Genomic DNA, 23,662 nt, shown 5'->3' with positions numbered 1-23,662 from the left:
GGACTTCCTAGATGGCACAGTGGTTAAGAATCTGCCTGCCAATGCAGAGGACATAGGTTAGATCCCTGCCCCAGGAAGATCCCACATGCCACAGAGCAACTAAGCCTGTGAGTCGCAACTACTGAGCCTGTGTGCTGCAACTACTGAAGCCCGCACTCTGCAACAAGAGAAGCCACTGCAATGAGGAGCCCGCAGACCGCAATGAAGAGTAGCAACCCCCCTTGCCTCGCTGCAACTACAGAAAGCCTGTGTTCAGCAACAAAGACCCAACACAGCCAATAAATAAATAAATGATTTTTTTTAAAAAAATTCAAACACATCAGAGTATTAAGTTACAGGGAGAATGCAAATGGAGGTAGCCTCTCGGGGCAAAAAGATGAAGATACGATGAGATGAAGAAACATATGAGAGAATAATACTTGAAATAAGTTAATTTGACAAATATTTTTTGAACACCTGTCCTGAGTTCTGAGGATGAGCTGGTGAGCAAGACAGATATGGCCCCTACTTGTCCTACAGACAAGTAAACAGCCCAGTATATCTTAAAAAGCTAAAATATTAATTTTTGAAGATTTTTTCCCCTGAATTACTTGTACTAACATTTTAAAACTCTCTCAAGGTGAAATTCCATTTACCTGAATGAACTTAAAAAAAAAAAGAAAGAAAGAAAAGAAAAAGTAGCTGATTGATAAACAGAAGCAATGATAAATTTTAAAGTAGAAATAAATTTTACCTAATTTTTTAAAAAGCTTCAGAGACATTTTTGAATGTTTATTTTGTTCCAGACATATTTTAGGAAAAGATTGTCATACAAAGGCCTATCTGGGGAGAATTTTTAAGCTTCAAAAATAAGAATCTTACAAGTGTCCAAGACTCTTCAGGTAACAACAAAGCAACATTCACCAAGCTTTGAAGGAAATGTTATTATTTAATAGAAATGCATTTTCAAATATGCCAGAACTAAGAAAATGCACCCTCTTTATGAATAAGCTATCTCAAAACACATTCTAGAGCAAGAGATGATCAGAAGAAAAAATTCAAGTATAGGGAGGTTGCAGCTGGAAGAGAGTAGCAATAAGTACTGAAAACATTTCATTTGTAGGAATGAGACTTGATAATTGGTGTAAATACACTTACACCAAAAAGAAAACAGACAAAACATATGAATAGGCAAGGCTCAGAGAAAGAAATACAAATGGCTGGTAAAATATGAAAGATGATCACTTTCACCACTGATCAGAGATATACAAGTTAAAATCACAAAGAAATACCACTTTCCTACCTGTTATATTAATTTTAAAAAGTTTATTTTGAATTCTAACGGAGGAACCAGCTTGACAGATGAACCCTACTCGCCAAAGTTGGGACAATTTTAACATCAGACTAAAATTGTCTAAAGAACTAAAGAATGACTGTAATTGATTGAAAAACACTGACTATACAAGACACCATGAGTCCATATGATAAAAAAAAAAAAAGTAAGCAAAGCAAATAAATAAAAACTTCTCTGAGACTTTCCTGGTGGCGCAGTGGGTAAGATTCCATGCTCCCAACGGGTTCTATCCCTGGTCAGGAAACAAGATCCCACTTGCATGCCACAACTAAGAGTTCGCATGCCACAACTAAGGAGCCCACATGCTGAACTAAGACCCAGTGCAACCAAAAAAATAAATAAATATTTTAAAATTAAATAAAAATAAAAACTTCTTTGCAGGTGACCATTACACCAAGTCCTTACTCTGAAAAGGACAGGAATATTTTTCCTTTGCAATATTAATTGTATCACAGAGTAACCTAATAGTCCTAGTTGATGAGGAAATGCACTTCTTTCAAGAAAAATGCCAGCTATAAATGCAGACAGAATTGGAAAATCACAATTTGCAACCCCTAATCACATAATTAAGCCAAGAATTATCAACGGATGCTAAAACTACTAGGTAAAAGGTTGATAGAGAGCTGGATATTCACCTGGTACCAAAATTATCACCTCACAGATCACTAGTTAGTTCCACGATGATTGTCACCACATAAACCCAGTGTTCAATCTTAATATCACCAACAACAGAATAACCAGAGCTTCATTATGTGACTCCTGGTTACATCATTATGTGGTGCAGTGTTTAGCCTGAATCTAACTAAGCCTTTAGATTCAAATTCCAATAATAGAAAATATAGGGGTTATTGTTAAATGACAATCAGAAAAATCCAGAAATTAGGACATTCTAGGAAACAACTATCCTGGTCTTTGCAATTCAGTGTCATAGGAAAAATAAAAAGCTGGAGAGTGTGAGAGGGAGATAAGAAGGGACAGGAAAAAGAGTATCTGTTCTAGATTAAAATACCCTTCAGAGACCCAACAACCAAATGCAATCATAGTTCTTGATTGGATTCTAATATGAGCAATGTTGCCACAGAGACATTTTGGGGACATGTGGGGGAAACTTGGGTGTGTTGATATTATTGTGGTTCTGCAGGGAAATATTCTTATTTAGATATGCACATCAAAACATTTAGAAGTGAGGTGGTGAGAGGGAATTGGACACAGGCAGTCAAAAGGTATAAACTTCCAGTTATACGATAACTAAGTACTAGGGATATAATGTATAACATGATAAATATAATTAACATTGCTGTACATTATATATGAAAGTTGTTAAGAAAGTAAATCCTAAGAATTCTCATCAAAAGAAAAATATTTTTTTCTATTTCTTTAAATTTGTATCTATATGAGATGATAGATGGTCACTAAACTTATTGTGATAATCACTTCACGATATATGTAAATCAAATCATTATGCTGTACACCTTAAACTTATGCAGTGCTATTTGTCAATTATATCTCAACAAAACTGGAGGAAAAAATATTATGAGTGAAATATTTAGGAGTCACAATCTCTACATTTACTTTAAAAAGCTTCAGTTTAAAAAAAGTGAAACATATGACAAAATGTTAAAATAATTATTAAATCTAAGTGATAGGTATGTGACATTTATTACACTATTCTGTCTACTTTTCTGGACATTTATAATTTTCATAATAAGGATTAAAAAGTATTTTTAATAACTAGCATTTGTGAGGGTTTTTTTTTTTTTTTTTTTTTTTTTTTTTTTTTTTTTTTTTTTTGGCACACGGGCTTAGTTGCTCCGCGGCATGTGGGATCTTCCTGGAGCAGGGATTGAACCCATGTCCTCTGCATTGGCAGGCGGATTCTTAACCACTGCCCCACCCAGGAAGCCCCATTTGTGAGGGTTTAAGGAAATAGACCATCCTATACACATTGTTGGTTAGAGTATAAATTGGTATAAACTTCTTAAGGGACAATTTGGAATATATAAATTTTATTTTATTTATTTATAATTTATTTCTTATTGAAGTTGATTTGACTTACAATGTTGTGTTAATTTCACGTGTACAGCAAAGTGATTCAGTTATACACACATGTATAGATGAGATTCTTTTTTTAGATTATTTTCCCTTACAGGATATAATATCCCTTATTACAAGATATTGACTATAGTTCCCTGTGCTATACAGTAGGTCTTGCTGTTTATCTATTATATATAGTAGTTTGTATCTGCTAATCCCAAACTCCTAATTTCTCTCTCCCCCCTTTCCCTTTTGGTAACCATAAGTTTGTTTTCTATGTCTGTGAGTGTATTTCTATTTTGTAAATAAGTTCATTTGTATAATTTTTTTTTTTTTTTTTTTTTTTTTTTTTTTTTTTTTTTTTTGGGGCACACGGGCTTAGTTGCTCCGTGGCATGTGGGATCTTCCTGGAGCTGGGATCGAACCCGTGACCTCTGCATTGTCAGGCGGATTCTTAACCACTGCGCCACCTAGGAAGCCCTGTATAATTTTTTTAGATTTCACATATAAGCGATATCATATTTGTCTTTCTCTGTCTGATAAATTTTATTTTTAAATATACATATCCTTTGACATAGTAATCCCATAATTAAGAATCTATTAATGACTAGTGATACAAGCATAGAGGATATATGTATAAGGATGTTTGTTATAGCATTATTTATAATATAAACAAATTTCAGACAACAGTGAAATGGTTAACTATAATTTGACAAATATTACATATTATTTATGACAAAGAATACCATATTACTGTTAAAAAGAACAAAGTAGGTGTAAATTTACTATATTGGTTTGCTAGGGCTGCCATAAGAAAGTAACAGACGAGGTGGGAAGCTTAAACAAAGATTTATTTTCTCACAGTTATGGAGAGATCTGAGACAACATGTCAGCAGGGTTGGTTTCTTCTGAGGCCTCGCTCCTTGTCTTGTAAATGGCTGTCTTCTCCTGTGCCTTCACATGGTCTTCCCTCTGTGCCATCTGGGTCCAAGCTTCCTCTTCTTATAAGCACATCAGTCATATTGGAGTAGGGGGCCACACTAATGACCTTATTTAAAGTTAATTATCTCTTTAAAAACCCTATCTCCAAATATAGTCACATTCTTGGGCGCTGGAAACTAGAACTTCAACATATGAAATTTGGGGGACAGAATTCAGTCCATAACATTTACTGACATAGAAAGATGCTCATGATTTTTTAGGTTGAAAAAAAAATCAAGGAACAGGACAACACATGCAATACGATCCTTTTTTTTTTTTTTCCCCAAAATTAAAAAACAATAAAAACAAAACCTCTGGTACATGTTTATATGTGGTGTGGGGTACACGGAAAACATTCTGGAAGGATAGATACCCAGCTGCTAATAATGGTTCCCTCCCTGGGGAGTAAAAATGGAGTTAGGAATGGAAAGACAGATTTCCACTGTTTTTTGCCTTTGTTTTGTTTTGTTTTTAACAAACATGGGTGACATTTGTAATTGGAAAATTTTAGCTTAAAAAATACAGCTACAATGTAGACCACCCACCCCCACCAAAGGAAAACATATTCTTCCTTGAAAGAAATTATTGAAATGGGGGATGGGGACTGGCATTCAATCCCAGGCAGATTAACAAAAACAGGAAAATGGGAAGAAAAACAACTAAAACTGAGATGAACTTCAAATAACAACGTAAAACAATTAAAAAGTATTATTCTGATGTTGACTTTGATAATTACATAAATAAAGGCTTAAAGCTGTCTTTGAAACACTACGATTTCACTGAACTAGGAGAATTAAAAGTAGAGTTTACCTTTCTTCTAAATTACTGCAGCAGGTAAGAGCAAAGCATTCCATACAGAGAAAAATGCAAAACAAAAGCATTCTATAAAAGAAAAAAAGGAAAGAAGGAAATGAAATATTTCAAAATTAAAGAGAAAAATTAAGAGATGAGTTACGGTAATCAATGTAAATCAGAGTTAAATTTGTTGAATCCTGTGTGCCAGGCACTGAGCTAACAGACATCTGTCTGTGCAGACAACAGAATCAGCCTGCAACTCTTTCTGGCTTTTCTGTTTGAAGAGAATTCTATGCAGCTTGTAACAAATATCTTGGTTGGAAACCTTGAGGAAAGGAGACTTTCTGTCTCCCAGTCTGGCAAGATCCCTAAACTGTTGGGGAGATGGGGAGAGGTGGGAAGAATTAGCTCTGTGGTGCTTCTGGGCTGAGCCACAAGCTCTTCCAACGAGCCCTAGACAAAACTTGGAGGCAGCAGAGATCGTCGAGGCCCAGGTGCCAAGAGGACAAGAAGGTACATTTACCAGGGCCAGATGTATACAATCTGCCCTAACGCCCCCAATACCTAAGTATCAAGAAGTGGGAAGGGAGAGACCCAGGATGATCAAGATTCTTTGTCACCCAGCTTGGAGGAAGGAGGGGCTCAGGGTCAAAAATTAAGTTTTAGAAAATTAAGTGATATTTCTTGCATGTATGAACTTTTGGAACGAGATTCACATTGGCTATACGTACTCTTCTCATTTAATTCTCTTACAATCCTATTAACTTCATTTTACAGATGAGGAAAGGATTTTTTAAGATTAATTTCCCTCAGATCACAAAACTAGTAAGTAGCAAAACTAGAATTCGAATTTGGGTTTCCCTCACACTTAAGCCCATGCTAGCTATCACTGTATCCTGCTTGGGATAGGTTTTGCCTTCTCGATACCACCTGCACCCAATCTCTGCTCCCAAATCTTGCTAATTTAAGAGCATACCCTATTCCAGGAAGCCACTATTGAGCCTCCCGGCCCTCAAGCTCAGTTGGCCTGCTTTAGGCCTCCCTGAATCTCCTGACCCCATCTCATCACAGGCCATACTATAGTTTAATGATCTTTGTATATGTTTGTTCTCCTTTACTAGACTGTGAACTCTACAGAGCAGGAATTATGCCTGACACATAGTAGGCGATTTAGTTCTACAACAGAAGATATCACTTATATTTGATTGTTTCCTCACTAAACTCTGAACTTCATAAAATTAAATAATATACATCTGGTTTTATGCACAATTAAATGACAGGAGCTTCACCCAGTGCTTGGCACAGATTAGGCTTTCAATAAATATTTCTGAATGAATGATTCTATCTTCTCTATGATTCTATGTTCTCTATCTAGCGTGAGTCACATTCCAAGAAAAAGCAGCTTCTTGACATTCTTTTCCTTGTAATGACTTAGTGTTTTAAATTGTTTCCACTCTTTAACTTTTTAAAATTTGTCATCATTTTCCCGTCTTCATCCTCCCGTCTTCATCCTCACACTCACACGGAACATGAGCTCCACTATTTGAAAGTGTGCGATTTTGTTTGATTGAGCCTAGTTTTTATCCTCCTACTGCAAACTGCCAGCTTTCCTATCAACCTCCCTCACCTAACTGCTAGAATGCCATAAACCAGGGGATGGTACTTAAGAGGTGAACAGTTAGCTTCCAATTTACAAGCTTGCTTCTCTCCGGGGTAATTGTAAAGTCACAGGGTCCTGGGTGTGACCTTCTCCCGAGTGGGTTGATTAGATTACCTATGACTACAACTGATTAAAAGTGTGGTATAATGGAAGAGTTAAAACAGTATTTGCTAGGCAAGGTTGTGAAGTTTTTTTAAAATCTATGATATAGGCTTTCATAAGAGAACAAGAGAAACAAGGAAAACATGTTCCAAATTACCTTCCGAGTACGTAGCCTGGACTGACAGTCCCACTGACAAAAGAGGGGACCAAACGCTCCTCGGTACCGGTGTTTGCAGCCCGAGCCTGCGCCTCTGTGGGCGGGGCCACCATAGCCTCCTGGGAACCAAAGGGGAGGGGGCGGGGTCGAGGGCGGGTCCAGGCCTCCAGGGGCGGGGCCGCAGCGGGCGAGGGGCAGGCTGGGAAGCGGCGCCATATTGGCGTCGGCCGCGCTGTATTGTCATAAATAGAGCCGGTTTTGTGGTGTTTTCACTACTCGGTTGGATGCCTTGGCCGTAGTGAGAGCGTGAGCGAGCAAGCGAGCTGCAAGCGAGCTGCAAGCGAGCGGAGGAAAGTGGACAGGAGGAGGAGGGAAGAGCAAGAACAGGACTCCAAAGCGAAAGACACTCGCCGGTGAGGGAGGCGCAGGAAGCGATGAAAGAGATGTCTGCGTAAGTGGTGGGGGGCGGCGGTTGGGGGCAAGGCTGAACGAGGTGGGCTGGGGCGGCCGGCCCGGGACCAGGGTTCCGTTCTCTGCCCCTCGCGCCGTGTCCTGAGCTCTCCCGGTGGTCTCCTTCCCAGCTCCCGGCCGGCCGACAAGGGCACCTCCCCTACGCCCGGCGGCTCACCTGGCCACAGCTGCACAGACCTGGGGACTCCAGGAGTCCACGTCTGCCCTCCCTCCGAGGACGCCCCTAGACGAGGTTGCGGCGGGAGAGAGGCGCGTGTGTCTGTGGGAGGAAATTGTCGGTCACTCTCCTGCTCCCAGCACCGTCTGAGCAGGTCTCTGCTCTTGTCTGCATTGGCGCAGATACCATCCCCCTACCTCCCCCTCCTCCCTTCCTGACCGGCTGTCTCCAGGTCTTCTGGAATGAATGACCTATCCCAGCCCATGGGTTTCTCTTTAGGAAAGCCTGTGGTGTTTTCACCCTCCCCTGGTCTCCCCACCTATCCACAGTACATCTGCTGGTCTATACCTCCTGCTCATACTTTGATAAAGTCAGAAACAGTGTCCTTGCTTGGCACGGTTTTGTTGTAGCTGCTTAATTTGGTTTATTAGGAAATAATTTATACACGGAATAATGCAGAGAATAACAAGCATCATTTGTGTAGCCACCATCCATCTCTCCCAAAGCATAACTGTTCAGTATGTGTGTGTGTGTACATACATTTCTTTACTTAAAAGAAACCAAACATACCGAATACATCTGAAGGATTCTCTTACCTGCTTCTCTAGTCCATTCACCTCCCTCCCCAGAGTTTCCCACAGTTCTGAATTTGATGCTTATTGCTGCATGTTTATTTTTTTTATGCTATTGGTACATATGTGTGTGTCCATAATCGGCATTGTTTTATTTTTTTAAGCTTTATATAACTAGTATGACACTTGTCATTCAACAGCTTCTTTAGTGCAACATAGTATTTTTGAGATTTGTCCATGATAGTATTTTCAGCTCTAATTCATATTAACTACTGTATTGTATTCTATTGTAGGGATACACCCTGATTTAGCCCTTTTCCTGTTAGTGATTATTTTGGGTTATTTCTAATGTTTTTTTTAATGTTACAGTGTGACAGTGAACGTTTTTGTACCTGTCTCCTTGTGCACTTGTACTAGACTTGCTCCAGGGTGTTTACCTATAAGTGAAATGGATGAGTGGAAGGGAATGTGGGATTATGTTGCTTGCTTTGTTTTCCAGTCTAGATGAGGGAGGTTCAGAATCATGGATTTGGAATTTTAGTGCTAGTAGGGACCTTGATAGCCAGCTTTTTCAGCATGGAGATAAGTCAGTGGGGCCCAAGATCATAGTTGGTGTCATAGACTTCACTTAGATAATGAAGAAAACAATTAACTAGAGTCACAGAATGTTAGGACTGTAAACTCTGATGCAAGCAAGGGATGTTAATGTAGGATTCTCGGGAACAAATCTAGTTGTGATTTCTTTTTGAAAGCTAGACTATTTCACAATGACCTTCTAATGGGATGTTTTCTTTCTTTGGGGGGTGGGGGCGCACATTGTTTTTACTTAGAGCTTTCTTTCAAGTGGCTGACTGCTTTTCAAAGATTGACTATAGATGGTACTTGACTTAAGTCTGCAGGGTGTAGTGGAGGTGGCCCTGGCCCAGCTCCAATTCAGGCTCTTTGCATTTGAGTTGAGTGGTGTTGGCACAGCTGTCCTGATGCCAAACAGGCTGCTTTTGGCTTGAAAAGACATCCTAACCATGAAAGCTTGAGGCAGTATGAATAGTCCTTCGTCAACATAAGCACAAAATATCCTTTTTTTCTTTAAAAAAAAGGAGGAGAGGGTTCCAACCATTAGTACTAAGTAAACTTTTAAGGTAGCTAAATTAATGAGTGGATTGAGAGATTTAATGTATCAGTGTATGATACTCTAAATTTTTTCTGCTGTTTCATTTTTGTTGAACAGAAACACCGTGCTGGACAGCCAGCGTCAACAAAAGCATTATGGAATCACCTCTCCAATTAGCTTGGCATGTCCTAAAGAAATTGATCATATTTACACACAGAGATTAATTGATGCCATGAAACCATTTGGAGTGTTTGAAGATGAGGAAGAATTGAACCACAGGTATGTCACTTACAAATCCAAAATATTTTATAGTACATTCTTTTATCATTAATTTTATAAACATATATCAAATACCAATTATGTCCCTGCCTAGGGATATAAAAATGACAAAATGAAGAGAAAACTTGGCCCTCCTGGAGTTTATATTTTAGTTGAAGGTTAGAGGATGAAATTAACAATTAGCCAAGTAAATAAAGTAAATACAGTGTTGCACATGACAAGAGCTGCTGAGAAAAATGAAGCTGGGAATGGAGGTTTTAAGGGAAGGCCTCACTGACATTTGAGGGAAATTTTGAAGGTGAGGGAGGAGCTATGTGGATATGAGGGAAGAGCATTCTAGGCAAAAGGCTTGAGGTGGGAATGTACCTGGTATATTTAAGAAATAGCAAAGTAGTCTAGGTATGTGAAGCAGAGTGAATAAGACGGGGAATGTGGGCTTAAAATAAATGAGGTGGGAAGGAGCTTGGAGGGAAAGGTCACTTAGGACATTAAAAGCCATTTATAATGGATTTGGCTTTTACTCTGAATGAGATGGGAAGCTGTTAGGGTTTTGAGCAGAAGATTGACATGATTTACTCATATTTAGCACAGTCACTCTGGCTGCTTTACTGAGAATAGTCTGAAGAGGGGTCAAAGGCAAAAGCAGGGAAACTAGTTAGGAGGCTATTATAATACCCAAGGAAGAAATGATGGTGGCTGAAACTAGGGATGGCAGTGGAAATGATAAGAAGTAGTAGCATTATGGATGTATTTTAAAAGTAGGGTTTAATGACTGGAATGTGAGGGGGTGGGCGGAGAGGGGTCAAGGATGATGCCAAGATTTTTGGTCTCAGCATCTTGAAGGATGGGATTCCATTACTGGGGAAGGCTGAGGGAGAAGCAAGTTTGGACAGATCAGGAATTCAGTTTTTCATGTGTTATCTTTGAGATGCCTAATTCTTTTCTTTCTTTTTTTTTTTTAAATCTGGATTTGGATATGCCGTTGGTTGCAAGTTTGTTTTAATATCAAATTGCTTTTATTAAGTAAATTTTATAAAAATTAGCCAATAAGTAATTTACCTGTTTTTATTATCCAAAAACTCATAACTGTCAATGAGAGAATGCTAACCTCTATTATTACCACACTGAATTGATTTTATTCCATAGTAAGGCCAAGAAAGTTGACAGTTCAGTTGGCCTCTGCAGCCTTATTGAAGGTAATTTTGATTTTTTTATTAGGCTTTTTGAATTTTGAAAATAGCTCAAAGACCAAAATACTATCATCACATTTATCGTCTCTTTGGAACTCTTAGGAACCTAAGAATGCCAAAGAGATGTGCCATGTGTCAACAGATGTGATAGCATTAGCACGTGTATAGTATGCTTTTACTCTAGCACCAACACAAAGGTACTGCCTATATGTTTAATTACTTTTTAAAATACTGTTTGTTTTTGGTGTTTTTTTATTTGTTTGTTTTAATCTAAAGCATGTTATTTTTTGTTATAGGCTGGTTGTTCTTGGTAAACTGAACAATTTAGTAAAAGAATGGATTTCTGAGGTCAGTGAGAGTAAGGTAAGATTCTAAACTAAATTGAATTCATAGTTCATTATGTCCTGGTAATAAGATGCAGAGTTGAGAATAATTGGAAATACATTAAAACTTTTTAGTATACTTGGAAATGAATTGGTCTAGATATTGAGTCCTAAGTAAATGAGGATTTATCCCAGAGGTAGCCAGTGTCTGACTACATTCCACATAAATGTCTTGCTTGACTCACGTGTAGCAGATCAGAATTTAAATATTGAGATTTTACTTTAAAAGCCAGATTTCAGACTTACTGTGAAATACCAGGTCTGGCAGCACTGGGCCTTCCTTTATGCAAGTCAGGAAGAGGGTTGAGTGGAATTGGGCTCCTCCCCTTTGGTGTCTCTTGGTCCCCATTACTGCCTGCTCTCTCTGACACAGCAACTGTCATTTATCAATCAGTTTCTGTGTTTCTTATGTGTATACTTTACTCATTTGCATACCTGCCTGGCCCATGAGACATAGGAGTTTGCAAACCCTAATTTATAATTATACAACTTTTCCGCCTCTGGTAGCTTAATTATTTTTCTTCTAAAATTGATTACATTTTTCTTTCTTAGAGTATTTTTTTTTTATATTTATTTATTTAATTGGCTATGCTGGGTCTTAGTTGCGGCAGGTGGGCTCCTTAGTTGCCACTGACGGGCTCATTACTTTTGGCATGTAACCTCTTAGTTGCAGCATGCATGTGGGATCTAGTGCTCTAACCAGGGATCTAACCCAGGCCCCCTGCATTGGGAGCGTGGAGTCTTAACCACTGTGTCACCAGGAAAGTCCTGACTATTTTGAATGTAATTGAATTCTCATTTGTCTGGGAATCATCACTGTGAATATTATTTTACTGGCTGTAGTAAAATGAGGTAGGGCATGTTCAACTGGGTAATACTGTTTGCCCCTTCACTAAGTGGCTCAAACTGTTGTGTTTTAAATTTTAAGTTTTGTTTTGTTTTTGTTTGTTTGTTTACAGTTTTCCCATCTCTCAACAGCATTCAGCTGAAAGTTAATGGCTCACAGCAGTAGTGTCTGTCAAACCCCTTTCTGCCCATTAGTCTGCATCAGTTTAGAAATTAAATACCTGTTAGAATTCTTTCTTTTACAACTTTTATTATTGTCTTCTGTACCTATGTGTAAAATTGGTTCTTTTAAAAAATGGGCTCTGAATAAGGTTATGAGGGACTGTGCTAAGTCTACAGTCACTGAGTTTAAATAAATGGTCTTTACACTGTTTACTTTTGCTGCCAAATGACTATCTGGCTCGTTTCTGAGTTCACCAGCAGGGTTATCAACAGTTAAGGTGTTCAGTTAGGTTGAATTCTGAGCTGGTGAAATGCTAGTCAGGAGTAATTAAAAAAAAAAAAAAAAATTCATGCTTGTTTCTCTGCTACTAGCCAATCAACTCCTTAAGAAATAAACCTGTCTTATTCACCTGCACAACCTCAGGACAGAGCTCAGGCATTGAATAAATGTCAGGGAACCTGTTGGTTCTGTAAGCAGCCCATAATTGCTATGGGTATGCAAACCAGATACACAACTTGCTAGAATTATTTTAAAATTAGAGTATCAAGCTTTATGACTTCTTGTGTGGTCTTTATATCAACTGATGTGGTTGTGCTAAGGTCTTTGCTCCCATCCATATTCTAGGATATCAAGGGAAGTCAAGTGTTACTATTCACAAAAGAGGCTAAATTACTTTATTGAGAGATATACCTAACCAATTTTCTTACTGTGTGGTTTTTTGCACCTAAAAGAAAAATCCAGTAGAATTTGTTCCAAAGTCAAAAGGGTTTTTTTTGTTTGTTTTTAATTATTTAAATTGCTTTTTCCCCACATTTCATGCATATCAGTGCTTTAATCTGCAAAAACCAGTAGCTGGTTTCCATTTGATTTCTAGGTATAAAACCATTGTTTAAAAATTTGAGGCTTTACGCACAATTTGGCTTTTTTTCTTTAAGCAAAGAAAATAAAATATCTATTTTAAAATTTTTTAATTGGTTTTAATACTTTCCTTTGCATAGATAAGATGGTCATTTTCTGTATCATAATTTCCTTTCATTTATGCATATTTTAGTTTGCAAAATATCTTAAGGGTTTGAGTTAGATCAAAGATCATTTTAATATTCTACACACAGTTGGAATATTTAAACTTTAAACAGTGTAGAATTCCAAATCAAATCATTTTAGTTAAATACTATGGTTTGTGGTGAAAATGTTTTACTCTGTGTTTCAGTTTATTACTTTCTCATAAATCATGAAGGAATTATGCTTTTCAAAGTAGGAAGGTAAACTAAAAAGGCCTTCTCTATTCTTTTGATTCATGTTAGTCATCAATAATTTTATTAACTTTTCTAGCTATAAACTTATTTGTGGTACTCCTGAAACCTTTTCATTAAACAGAGAAAGTAACAAACATAATAACCTGTTATGCAGATACTTTTAATTAGGTTAATTAGCTATTACTCTTTGGAACTTGGACTGGGCATTTTGGGGAAATAGAAGAAATAGACATGGTTCTCACCTTCAAGGAATTTAAATATAGTTGAAGAGACAAAACTAACATACAGGGAAGAAGAAAAGTCAAATATAGTATAAAAGTGGTTAAAGATAATAACAGTAGAGGAGCACATGGTGGGGGCAGGGGAGAGCTTGTTATAAGGAGGTGGATAATCAAAGAAAGCTTCATGAGGGAGGTGGAACTTGAAGTGAACTTTGAAAAATAGATGGTGTTGAGATACCCAGAAAGGATGGCAAGAATTTGAGGCAAGGAAAATGGCAAATGCAGTGGAAAGGAGACTAAGTTATGTAACATGTTGGCAGTTGGAGCTTCAGAAGGGGAGATCAGGAGACAAGGCAAGAAAGATCCTTAAGGGAGCATACTGTGGAAGTCCTTAGGATCCAAGGATCAGTATCTAGAGAATGTGTTGGCAAGTTGTGAGCAGAAGAGTTATGTAATAGAGTTAATTTAAGAACATCAGCCAGTGAATTTTTTACAAAATGGAGTAGGAAATAAAGACTAATGGCAGGAGGGTAACTTATGATACTATTAAATAGCACAGAATGGGAGTGGGTGGGGAGGAAGTGATGTGTGAGAAATATAACCTAAGAATTGGTAAGCCAGGAAGAATACTAATGACTTATAGGTATGGGCAGTAAGGGAAATGAGGAACAGAAATGGAGAAATCAGAAGGGATACCTGGTTTATCATAGGATGAATTTTTTGCTAGGTTTCAGGCATGGATATTGAAGTGGATCAGAAAGTCTGAGTGAAAACATCTGATGGGCAGTTAGGATTGGCTCTAGAGGGAGGTGAAAAGTAGCACAATCAAAAATACGTTAATTAAAGTTGTTAGATTAGCTCTCATAAGGAGGTCATGTCAAGAATGACCCCACTTTCTTACACAAATATTACAGAGCTAGAATCAAGAAATTAAGCATATCTGTCACAAAAACTAAAAGCGAGATAGTATTAGTCAAGAGTATGATAACTGTAGAGAGCTGAAAGTGCATTAATTTGGTAGTTGCAAGTTCCTTGGTGACTATTAAGAGTGATGTAGTGAAATCAGGCAATTGGAGGGGACAAGTAGGGTCAAGTAATAGAAAATCTTTTTCTTAAGATAGAGATGCGTGCATGTATACTGGACACAAAGTTATTTTGTCTTTTGTCTGGGAGTACCTTCATTACTTCAAGCCGCAATTTAAAAAGCTCTGAAGTACTTTTACAAATCTCAGTTCACCAGACTTGACAAATGTAGTATATATCAGTACCATTTAGGCAATTTTTAAAAATTGAGGTATAGTTTATTTGCAATATTATATAAATTCTAGGTGTGCAACATAGTGATTTGCAATTTTTAAAGGTTATATTCCACTTGTAAAATATTGGCTATATTCTCTGTGCTGTACAGTAATATCCTTGCAACTTATTTTATACATAGTTGTTTGTACCTCTTAATCCTCTGCCCCCATCATACCCTTCTCCATTTCCCTCTCTCCACTAGTAACCACTAGTTAGTTCTCTGTATCTGAGTCTATTTTGTTTATGTTATATTCACTAGTTTGTTTTATTTTTTAGATTCTATGTGTAAGTGATATCATATAGCATTTGTCTTTCTCTGACTTATTTCACTAAGCATAATACCCTTGAAATCCACCCACATTGTTGCAAATGGCAAAACTTTTATTTTTTATGGCTGAGTAACATTCCATCCTATATGTATACCACATCTATCTTTATCCATTCATCTGTTGATGGACCCTTAGGTTGCCTCCATGTCTTGGCTATTGTAAATAATGCTGCTGTGAACATTAGGGTGCATATCTCTTTTTGAATTAATGTTTTCATTTTCTTTGGGTATATACCCAGGAGTGTAATTGCCAAATCATACGGTGGTTCTATTTTTAGTTTTTTTAGGAACTTTCCTACTATTTTCTACAGTGATCACACCAATATACATTCCCACTGATAGTCTACAAGGGTTCCCTTTTCTCTGTGTTGTCACCAACATGTATTAGAGCATTTAGGCAATTTTAATGCTAAATAATTTGAACAATTGAATGCCTTTAAAATTGTTTTACTTTATTTTAGAATCTCCCACCTTCTGTTGTGGCTACTGTTGGTGGAAAAATTTTCACTTTTGGCTCCTATAGGCTTGGAGTACACACCAAAGGTAATTGCTTTTCTATGTTTTACTGATAAGAACTTCCAATAACAAACTTTTTTGTTGTTCATAATTAGAAAATACAGAGGAAAAAATTCCCATTTTCTCACTACTCAGCGTTAATCAGTGTTAATATTTTCCTATACTCATCTTTCTTCTGTACATATGTTTGTGTATACAAAAATGTAATACATACTCCATATACTGTTCTTGATAATAAATACTTTGATTTGTAGGAGCTGACATTGATGCACTTTGTGTTGCCCCAAGACATGTGGAGAGATCTGATTTTTTTCAGTCTTTTTTTGAAAAATTGAAACATCAAGATGGCATTAGAAACTTAAGAGTAAGTATCCTCTGGTATTTAATATTTTGAATTTGTTAACAACTTCAAGTCTAGGGCTTATGATGGTTGACATATTTCTTAAGAAATTTCTGTATCTTGTTAAAGTAATAGATAATGACTAAAAACATGGGCTTTTTGGACTATTCTAGGTTATACAGAATCTACCACATATTAGCTCCTGAATTTTGGTCAAGTTACCTATTCTCTGAGTCTCGGTTTCCTTAGCTATGAAATGAAGATCTAGTGGTAACTTTCTTATAAAATTTTTTGGCGGATTGATGAGATAATTTACATAAATCATTAACTATAATATCTGATAAGTGGTTGGTGCATAGCAAACGGTGGCTGCTATTATATATAAGGTTCAATTAGGAACTGTGTGTGTAATTTCAGCACCAGTGATTCATCAGATACTGGCTTTAGTCCCCCAAATACAAGAGTGAACAAGAGATAGTTTATGTGAGGGAGGGATTGGGGGGACTAAACAAACAGGTAGTTTTAATGCTATCTCAAGTGCTTGGATAAGATGAAGCTCAGAGGATTTGTGTTATTTGGGTGTCTGGGAATGGAGAAGGAGGTTAAGAATCTATTAGGTTGGGAAATTCCCTGGTGGCTCAGTGGTTAGGATGCCGAGCTTCCAGTGCAGGGTGAAGGCTCCATCCCTGGTCGGGGAGCTAAGATCCTCACATGCCAGAGCAGCATGGCCAAAAAATTAAAAAAAAAAAAAAAGAAAAAAAAAATTGTTAGGTTGGGGGAATGAAGGAACGCTCAGAGAAACATTTCTACTAAATCCAAACTATATAGATTTTTTTTGATAGATTAGTCATGGGATATGATATTTTAATTTCTAACACTAGTGCTTTCTGTAAATAATGAGTCTTCAGTTTAAGTTCAGCAAATAGTAAATACCCAGATGATAACAGTTATGCCTGCCAGTTTCTGATGAATATTTTTAGAAGGACAATAAGTTAAGTAACTACTGCCATGGACATTTTGTGTATCTTAAATGACACAGTCACAAAGTAGAAGTGCTTGCTTACCTAGAATGAGAAACCAAGAAAATTTTCACTATTTCTACTGAGTTAAAATAAAAATTGGGAGAAAATTATTCATGTTGGCATTTGGGAAGGAGAGAGAAAGGATTACACCTTATTTGTTATAATGGTTTTCTTTTTTTGTAGGCTGTAGAAGATGCCTTTGTGCCTGTTATAAAATTTGAATTTGATGGAATTGAAGTAAGTGTTAAATATTTTCCTGACTTTGCAAACCCATTTTTCTGTATGGGTTTGTTTGTTTTGTAGTTTAAAAATCAGACTTAAATAGGCACGAATTTTAAGGAATGAAATAGTCTAGTCATGGGGAGTCCTTCCTCACCATGAAAAAAGAACCAACCTCCATCCCTACCCCCAAGATTTTTATACACATCCTTCTCATTCCCATAATCTCCTAAAATAATTACATTATTATAGTTTGAGTTGGAGCAGTATTCAGTGTTTATATTATTACAGTCTTATAAATAATGTTCAAAACTGAGCACAAAATGTACTAGGTTACATTCTTTCCTGTGTGGCTTTTGTTTTCTTGGGAGTTAATATTTTGTGTTTTATTTGCTTGATGTTTATACTTTGATTCAAACTCAGTCTCTCCTAGTTGTCTAAATCTCCATTAAACAGATTTGGATTTCTCCGGTGTTCTGTCATTATCATCTTGAAAAAATATCTCACTGATTCTTCTCACCTGTTCCCATCCACACTGATTGTTCTCCGTGACTGATATAAAGCCATCATTCTGACATCTTTCTTCTCTCATCCTGGGATTTCCTTTTGCTTCTCTCTTGAGTTTTCTTCTTTCTTGGTTTACTCTCATTTTAGTGGCACTCGTCCACCAGCTTCCTGAAAAAGAGCACATATTTTTGAGATCTTGCATATTTACAAATGTCTTTATTTTGTTCTCACACCAAATTGATAGTTTGGCTAAGTGTAGAGTTTTCGATGGGAGATAATATTTCTCAGAATTTTGAAGGCCTTGCTTCACTGTCTTCTAGCTTCCGTACTCTGTTGAGGAGTATGAGGCCAGTTTGATTCCCCATCCTTTGTATGTGACCTGTTTTGCCCTTTTGGCCACTTGTGTGATTTTCTTTTCTTTTTTTTTCCTGGTCTTCATAGTTGTGAAACTGATGGTAATACACTTTGTTTTGGTATGTGTCTTTCCAACCAGATGTGCTAAGGCACTCAAGTAGTTCTTTCAATTTGGAAATACCTGTCCTTCAGTTCTTGGAAATTGTATTGAATTCTGTTGTGTTTCCTGCCTTTGTTTTCTGTCCTCTTTCTGGAACTCCTAACATTTGTATGTTGGAGCCCCAGGACTGCCTTTTTTTTTCTTTTTTTTTTAACCTCTTCCTTCCCACTTATGACTACATCATATTTTTGTTCTGCTTTTTGGGGTTTTCTCATCTTTTAAACATTCTCTTTCCATTTCTGCCATCATATTTTTAATTTCTAAGAATACTTTTTCTCTAAATGTTCCTTTTTATTTATGAATTTATTTACAGCCTCCTGTCCTTATTTCCTAGATATAATCTGTTTTATCTCTGCTTCCTTAGATCTGCTGAATCTGTTACCATTTGTCCATCTGCTTTCCAGATTTCATAGTTTTTACTATTGTCTCCTTCTGTTCTCTTTAACCTAGTGGGTATGCCTTTAAAAACAAAATAAAACTAAAACAAAAAAACAAAATTTTGCTGGTGTTTTAGTGGGGTTTCAAGAGGAAGTGATTGTAAATGTGTTGGATCTGCCATCTTTAGAAATTTACTTATCAGGTTTTGATTTTTGTTTTAATGATTGGCAAAATTAAAATGTTTTCCCTTAATTTGAAAATTATTCTCCCAAAACTTTGTAGTGATTTTCCAATGTGATATTACCTGCATAGGCCTTTGGAAGTTTTGGTAGAACTTCCTAAACTAATAATTAGAATTTTTTACATTTTTGAGGTGGGAAGAGGGGAGAATGGACTAGAAGGAGGAAAAGTAATATTTCTCACTCTCTTTTTTTTTTTTTCCATCTTTCCAAAGATTGATTTAGTCTTTGCAAGACTGGCAATACAAACCATATCAGATAATTTAGATCTAAGAGACGATTCTCGACTGAGAAGCCTTGATATAAGGTGCATTCGCAGCCTAAATGGTAAGCTTCTAAAAAGAAATCTCAGATACTTGCTTGAAAATAATTAGACAAATAGAGATTTTTTTTGCAGAACTATTATTAGACATTTTAAGAATTAGACAAACTCAGTTAATGATGTAATTTTCTTTATAAAAGTAATCTGATCACATTTAAGCATTTTAAAACACGAATTTACTTGAAATGTTTATGTTTATAGTAGTGGTTCTCAAATTTACTGGTCTCAGGACCCTTTTACACTCTAAACATTTTTTGAGGATCTTCTGTTTGAGTTATATTTATCAATTTATCATATTAGAAATAAAAACTAAGAAATTTTTAAGGTGTTTACTTACTAGTTCATTTTAAAATAATAATAAACCTATTATAAGTGAATATAAATATATTTTTTGGGTGAGAATGGCTTTTTTTTTTGCATTTTAGCAACTGTTTAATATTTGACTTAATAGAACACAGTGAGGTTCTCGTATCTGCTTTTGCAGTCAATCTCTTGTAAAATTTTGTTTTGATTGAGATATAGGAAGAAGATCTGGCCTCTTAAAGATATGTAATTGGGAAAGGGAGGAGTATTTTATTAGCCTTTTCAGATAATTGTAGGTATTCCTTAATACTATACCAAAACTTGACCAGTGACAGTTTCTTTTTGCTTTTCAACAGCTTTATTGAGGTATAATTACATACCATTAAATCCATCCTTTTTAGGTGTACAGTTCAGTGGTCTTAGTGTATTCACAGAGTTGTGCGTCACAGTCCAGTTTTAGAACATTTTCATCATTCTCAAACGATCCCTCGCGCCCATTTTCAGTCATTCCTCTCTCTAACCTCCAATCCCAGGCAACCACTAACCTACTTTCTATTCTAGATTTGCCTTTTCTCGGCATTTCATACAAATGGGACCATATAATATGTGGTCTTTTGTGTCTGGCTTCTTCTGCTTAGCATAATGTTTGTGAGGTTTATCCATGGTTGTAGCATATATCAGTAGTTTCTTCCTTTTTTTGCTGAATAAAAGTGATCTTTTTAAAGTGTTAATTAGAAATATTGAACCTGAAACTGTATCAGTTAACTTTTTGTACTCTGTTACATTAAAATCTGTTGGTCTGCCTTATTCTTTGAATGGATCTGTAACCCATACATGATTTTGTCCTATCATGCCTTAGTCATTTGGAAAATACTGGCTCATGAGGTTATTTGGATATTCTAAATGTTAACACACATTTCATTATAAAATAATTTTTTAAAAAACACATTCATTAATATCACCAACAATCTCATCAGAAAAGTCTGTCTTGGAAAGCTGTCAAGCTGAGACTGGCAGATACTAGTTGTCCAAAATTCTCATTTTTACTTGAAAGCTCATTTTATTATTGGCAACAGATTTTGTCATTTGTTTTCCTAGAAGTGAGGAGCTCACTTTGTTCATTTTTTAGGAAATGTCTGCTAAATACCCAAGTATGGATAACTGTAGTTGTCTGTCAGTCATTTTTTCAGAAGTAATACTGGTGTTCCTTGAAAAAAGCAGATAGTTCAGGTTACCTTGAAAATGTTCAGACATCACACACGTTTCTTTCCTGTTTTCTAGTTGCAAACTTGTGAAGATAATACTGTCTACTAGTATAGTTTGTTGCCACGGCTTTGTTTCACTGCTAAGATACCAGCAGTTTTACCCACCACTCGTTTCACACCATGAGTACAAATGTTAACACAGTGTAACAGGCAGAGAAAGCATTAATATTATAGAAATAGATTTGACCTAATAGATTCCCAGGAGTCCACTGACAGCACTTTGAGAACCACTGGTTTATAGTATCTTATTTAACTTAATCATTGCATTTTGCTGTATTTCTAGAGTGCAACAGTAAATCACAGTATTTGTGGATAAGGTTTGCATTAAAGCATAACAGTTTTATAACTTGGAGACATTTAATTAACAGTAAAGCCAAATGTGGAAAAAAGCTAAAAAGATATTCAGACTCATCTCTTATTTTAATATTGGATTGTATTACCCATGTGCTTTTTAATTCTTTATAAACAAAGTGATTTCTCTTATATAAGGGCTACATTTAAAGTACATAAAGAAACTAAACCTCATATTTTATTTTCTTTGATATTTTTGGCATTTGAGAGTCAAAGTTAGAAGGGCATTTGAATTAACTGAAATTTGTTCCATAATGAAAAATGAATGCTTTATGTTTTTCAGGGTGTAGAGTTACTGATGAAATTTTGCATTTAGTGCCAAATAAAGAAACTTTCAGACTCACTTTAAGAGCAGTCAAACTATGGGCAAAACGTAAGTATCCCAAGTCTTTTGTTTTACATTTGCATTTTAAAATTATAATTTTCAGTTGCTCATGGTAGAAGCACATATGGGAATTCCTGAACTTATTGGTGCTGTGGGGGATTGAGGTGCAGTAAGTTTTGGAGAAGCAGTTTCTTTTTCAGGTGCGATGCTTACAGTGCTCTGATGTGTGACTCTACCTTCTTCTCCCGTGGGCGAAAACTAAAAGCTGCCGACTTTACATCTTGGGTTTCAGCCAGGGAGTCAGAATGAGTTAGAACTTGAAGAGTAAAAACCTTACGCATCTTCGAGCTCTCTATGGGCAGAACTGTCTTACTCATCTTTGTCTCCCCTTCACCATCAGAGAGTCTGGTGTATAGTAGGTGTTCAGTTAATTTACTAAATTTACTAATTTACATACAGTGATAGTTTTAACCTTTTGTTTTTACCTTACAACACTGTTCTAATAAAGCTGTGAACTGCACTAGTTTGTATATATAGGGTGTAGTTCATAAAAGACCCAGTCCTGAGCTGGCACAGCACATTTTGTATTATTTATAAGTACATTTAAGCAGCACTGCACTTCTGGCACCAGGTTTTACATTCTAAAACAGTGCTTTCCAATCAAACCTTCTGTGATGATGGAAGTAGTTCATATCTGTGCTACCTAATGCAGTAACCATGTGGCTGTTGAGCACTTGAAATGTATACCTGAGGAACTGAATTTTTAAATTTGATTTTAATTAAATTTAAAATTAATATCTAAAAGAAGTGAAAACATATGTCTTCACAAACAGTTGTATACAGATAATCGTAGTATTGGTAGTGTCAAAAAGTGGAAACAACCACAGCATTATTTTGGATTTCTAAAATGCCATGAACAAGATTGTGGTGTCCCCCATTACCTGCCATTTTGCTTTCTGAAGTTTCAATATGGTATATTCATAATGTGGAATATTATTTGGCAGTTAAAAGGAAGTTTTTTTTTTTAAATAAATTTATTTATTTATTTATTGGCTGTGTTTGGTCTTTTTTGCTGTGCGCAGGCTTTCTTTTAGTTGTGGTGAGTGGGGACTACTCTTCGTTGTGGTGCGCGGGCTCCTCAGTGCCGTGGCTTCTCTTGTTGCAGAGCACGGGCTCTAGGCGCGTGGGCTTCAGTAGTTGCAGCACATGGACTCAATAGTTGTGGCTCATGGGCTCTAAAGCGCAGGCTCAATAATTGTGGCGCACGGGCTTAGTTACTCCGTGGCATGTGGGATCTTCCTGGAGCAGGGATCGAACCCGTGTCCCCTGCATTGGCAGGCGGATTCTTAACCACTGCGCCACCTAGGAAGCCCAGGAATGAAGTATTGGTACATATTACAACATAGATGAACATTGAAACCATTATGTTAAGTGAAAGAAGCCAGTCTACATATTATATAATTCCATTTAGGTGAAATGTTCAGAATAGGCATATCTATAGAGGTAGAAAGTAGATTAGTGGGTTGCCTAGGTCTGGGAAGACTGGGAGGAAATAAGAGGTGTGTGGCTGTTAAAGTTTTCTTTTTGGGGTGATGAAAATGTTCCAGAGTTGTTTAAAGTAATGGTTGCACGACTCTGTGAATAGACCAGAACCCACTGAATTTTATTCTTAATTGATGAATCTTAATGGTATGTGATGATAGCTCAGCAAAGCTGTTATCAAAAAAATATATAGCCACATGTGACTTGTGGCTACCATATAGGACAGTACATACCTAAAAAGACTTAAGCAAGTAGAATTGTCCTTGGGCTCAGCTATATTGTGTAGTCAGGGTAAGGTAATTTGCAGTAAAGGGTTATCATGAACAGTTTGTTTTTCCTTATAGATTAAATTAAATGCTGTTTTGTCAATTGTTAGATGCATGTTTTTCACATTTAACATAACTGAAACGATATTTTGTATTTTTTTCTCTTGCTTAATTGGGACAAAATAATTTATAATATATAATGACTGAGGGCATCT

General features: G+C 36.5%; 1 protein-coding gene and 1 long non-coding RNA gene across 4 annotated transcripts in view; one reads left to right on the top strand and one right to left on the bottom strand.

The window, feature by feature from the left end:
* Positions 1-4,172: 4,172 nt before the first annotated feature.
* On the bottom strand, positions 4,173-7,149 carry LOC130857784 (uncharacterized). Its single transcript, XR_009054861.1, has 3 exons — positions 7,063-7,149; positions 5,159-5,230; positions 4,173-4,415 (listed from the first exon to the last, which is right to left on the bottom strand). It is a non-coding gene; the product is annotated as an uncharacterized LOC130857784 (long non-coding RNA).
* A 109-nt stretch (positions 7,150-7,258) lies between these two features.
* PAPOLG (poly(A) polymerase gamma) overlaps positions 7,259-23,662 on the top strand; it is a 30,080-nt gene continuing 13,676 nt past the window's right edge. For 2 of the 3 annotated variants that reach the window (XR_009054725.1, XM_057742019.1), the window contains exons 1-8: positions 7,275-7,513; positions 9,491-9,652; positions 11,139-11,205; positions 15,800-15,881; positions 16,109-16,218; positions 17,400-17,453; positions 19,289-19,400; positions 21,598-21,687. Coding sequence is in view for 2 of the 3 variants with exons in the window: in XM_057742019.1 (XP_057598002.1) it covers positions 7,497-7,513; positions 9,491-9,652; positions 11,139-11,205; positions 15,800-15,881; positions 16,109-16,218; positions 17,400-17,453; positions 19,289-19,400; positions 21,598-21,687 (694 nt within the window). In the remaining variant the exon portion in view is untranslated. Of the gene's footprint in view, positions 7,514-9,490; positions 9,653-11,138; positions 11,206-15,799; positions 15,882-16,108; positions 16,219-17,399; positions 17,454-19,288; positions 19,401-21,597; positions 21,688-23,662 lie in introns of all 3 variants that reach the window. The other variant, XM_057742020.1, reaches the window with a different exon arrangement.

This window comes from Hippopotamus amphibius, chromosome 7 (genome assembly GCF_030028045.1).
Source record: "Hippopotamus amphibius kiboko isolate mHipAmp2 chromosome 7, mHipAmp2.hap2, whole genome shotgun sequence".
NCBI lineage: Eukaryota > Metazoa > Chordata > Mammalia > Artiodactyla > Hippopotamidae > Hippopotamus > Hippopotamus amphibius.
The sequence above is the reverse complement of the archived record's forward strand: the minus strand, read 5'-3'. Positions and strand labels throughout refer to the sequence as shown.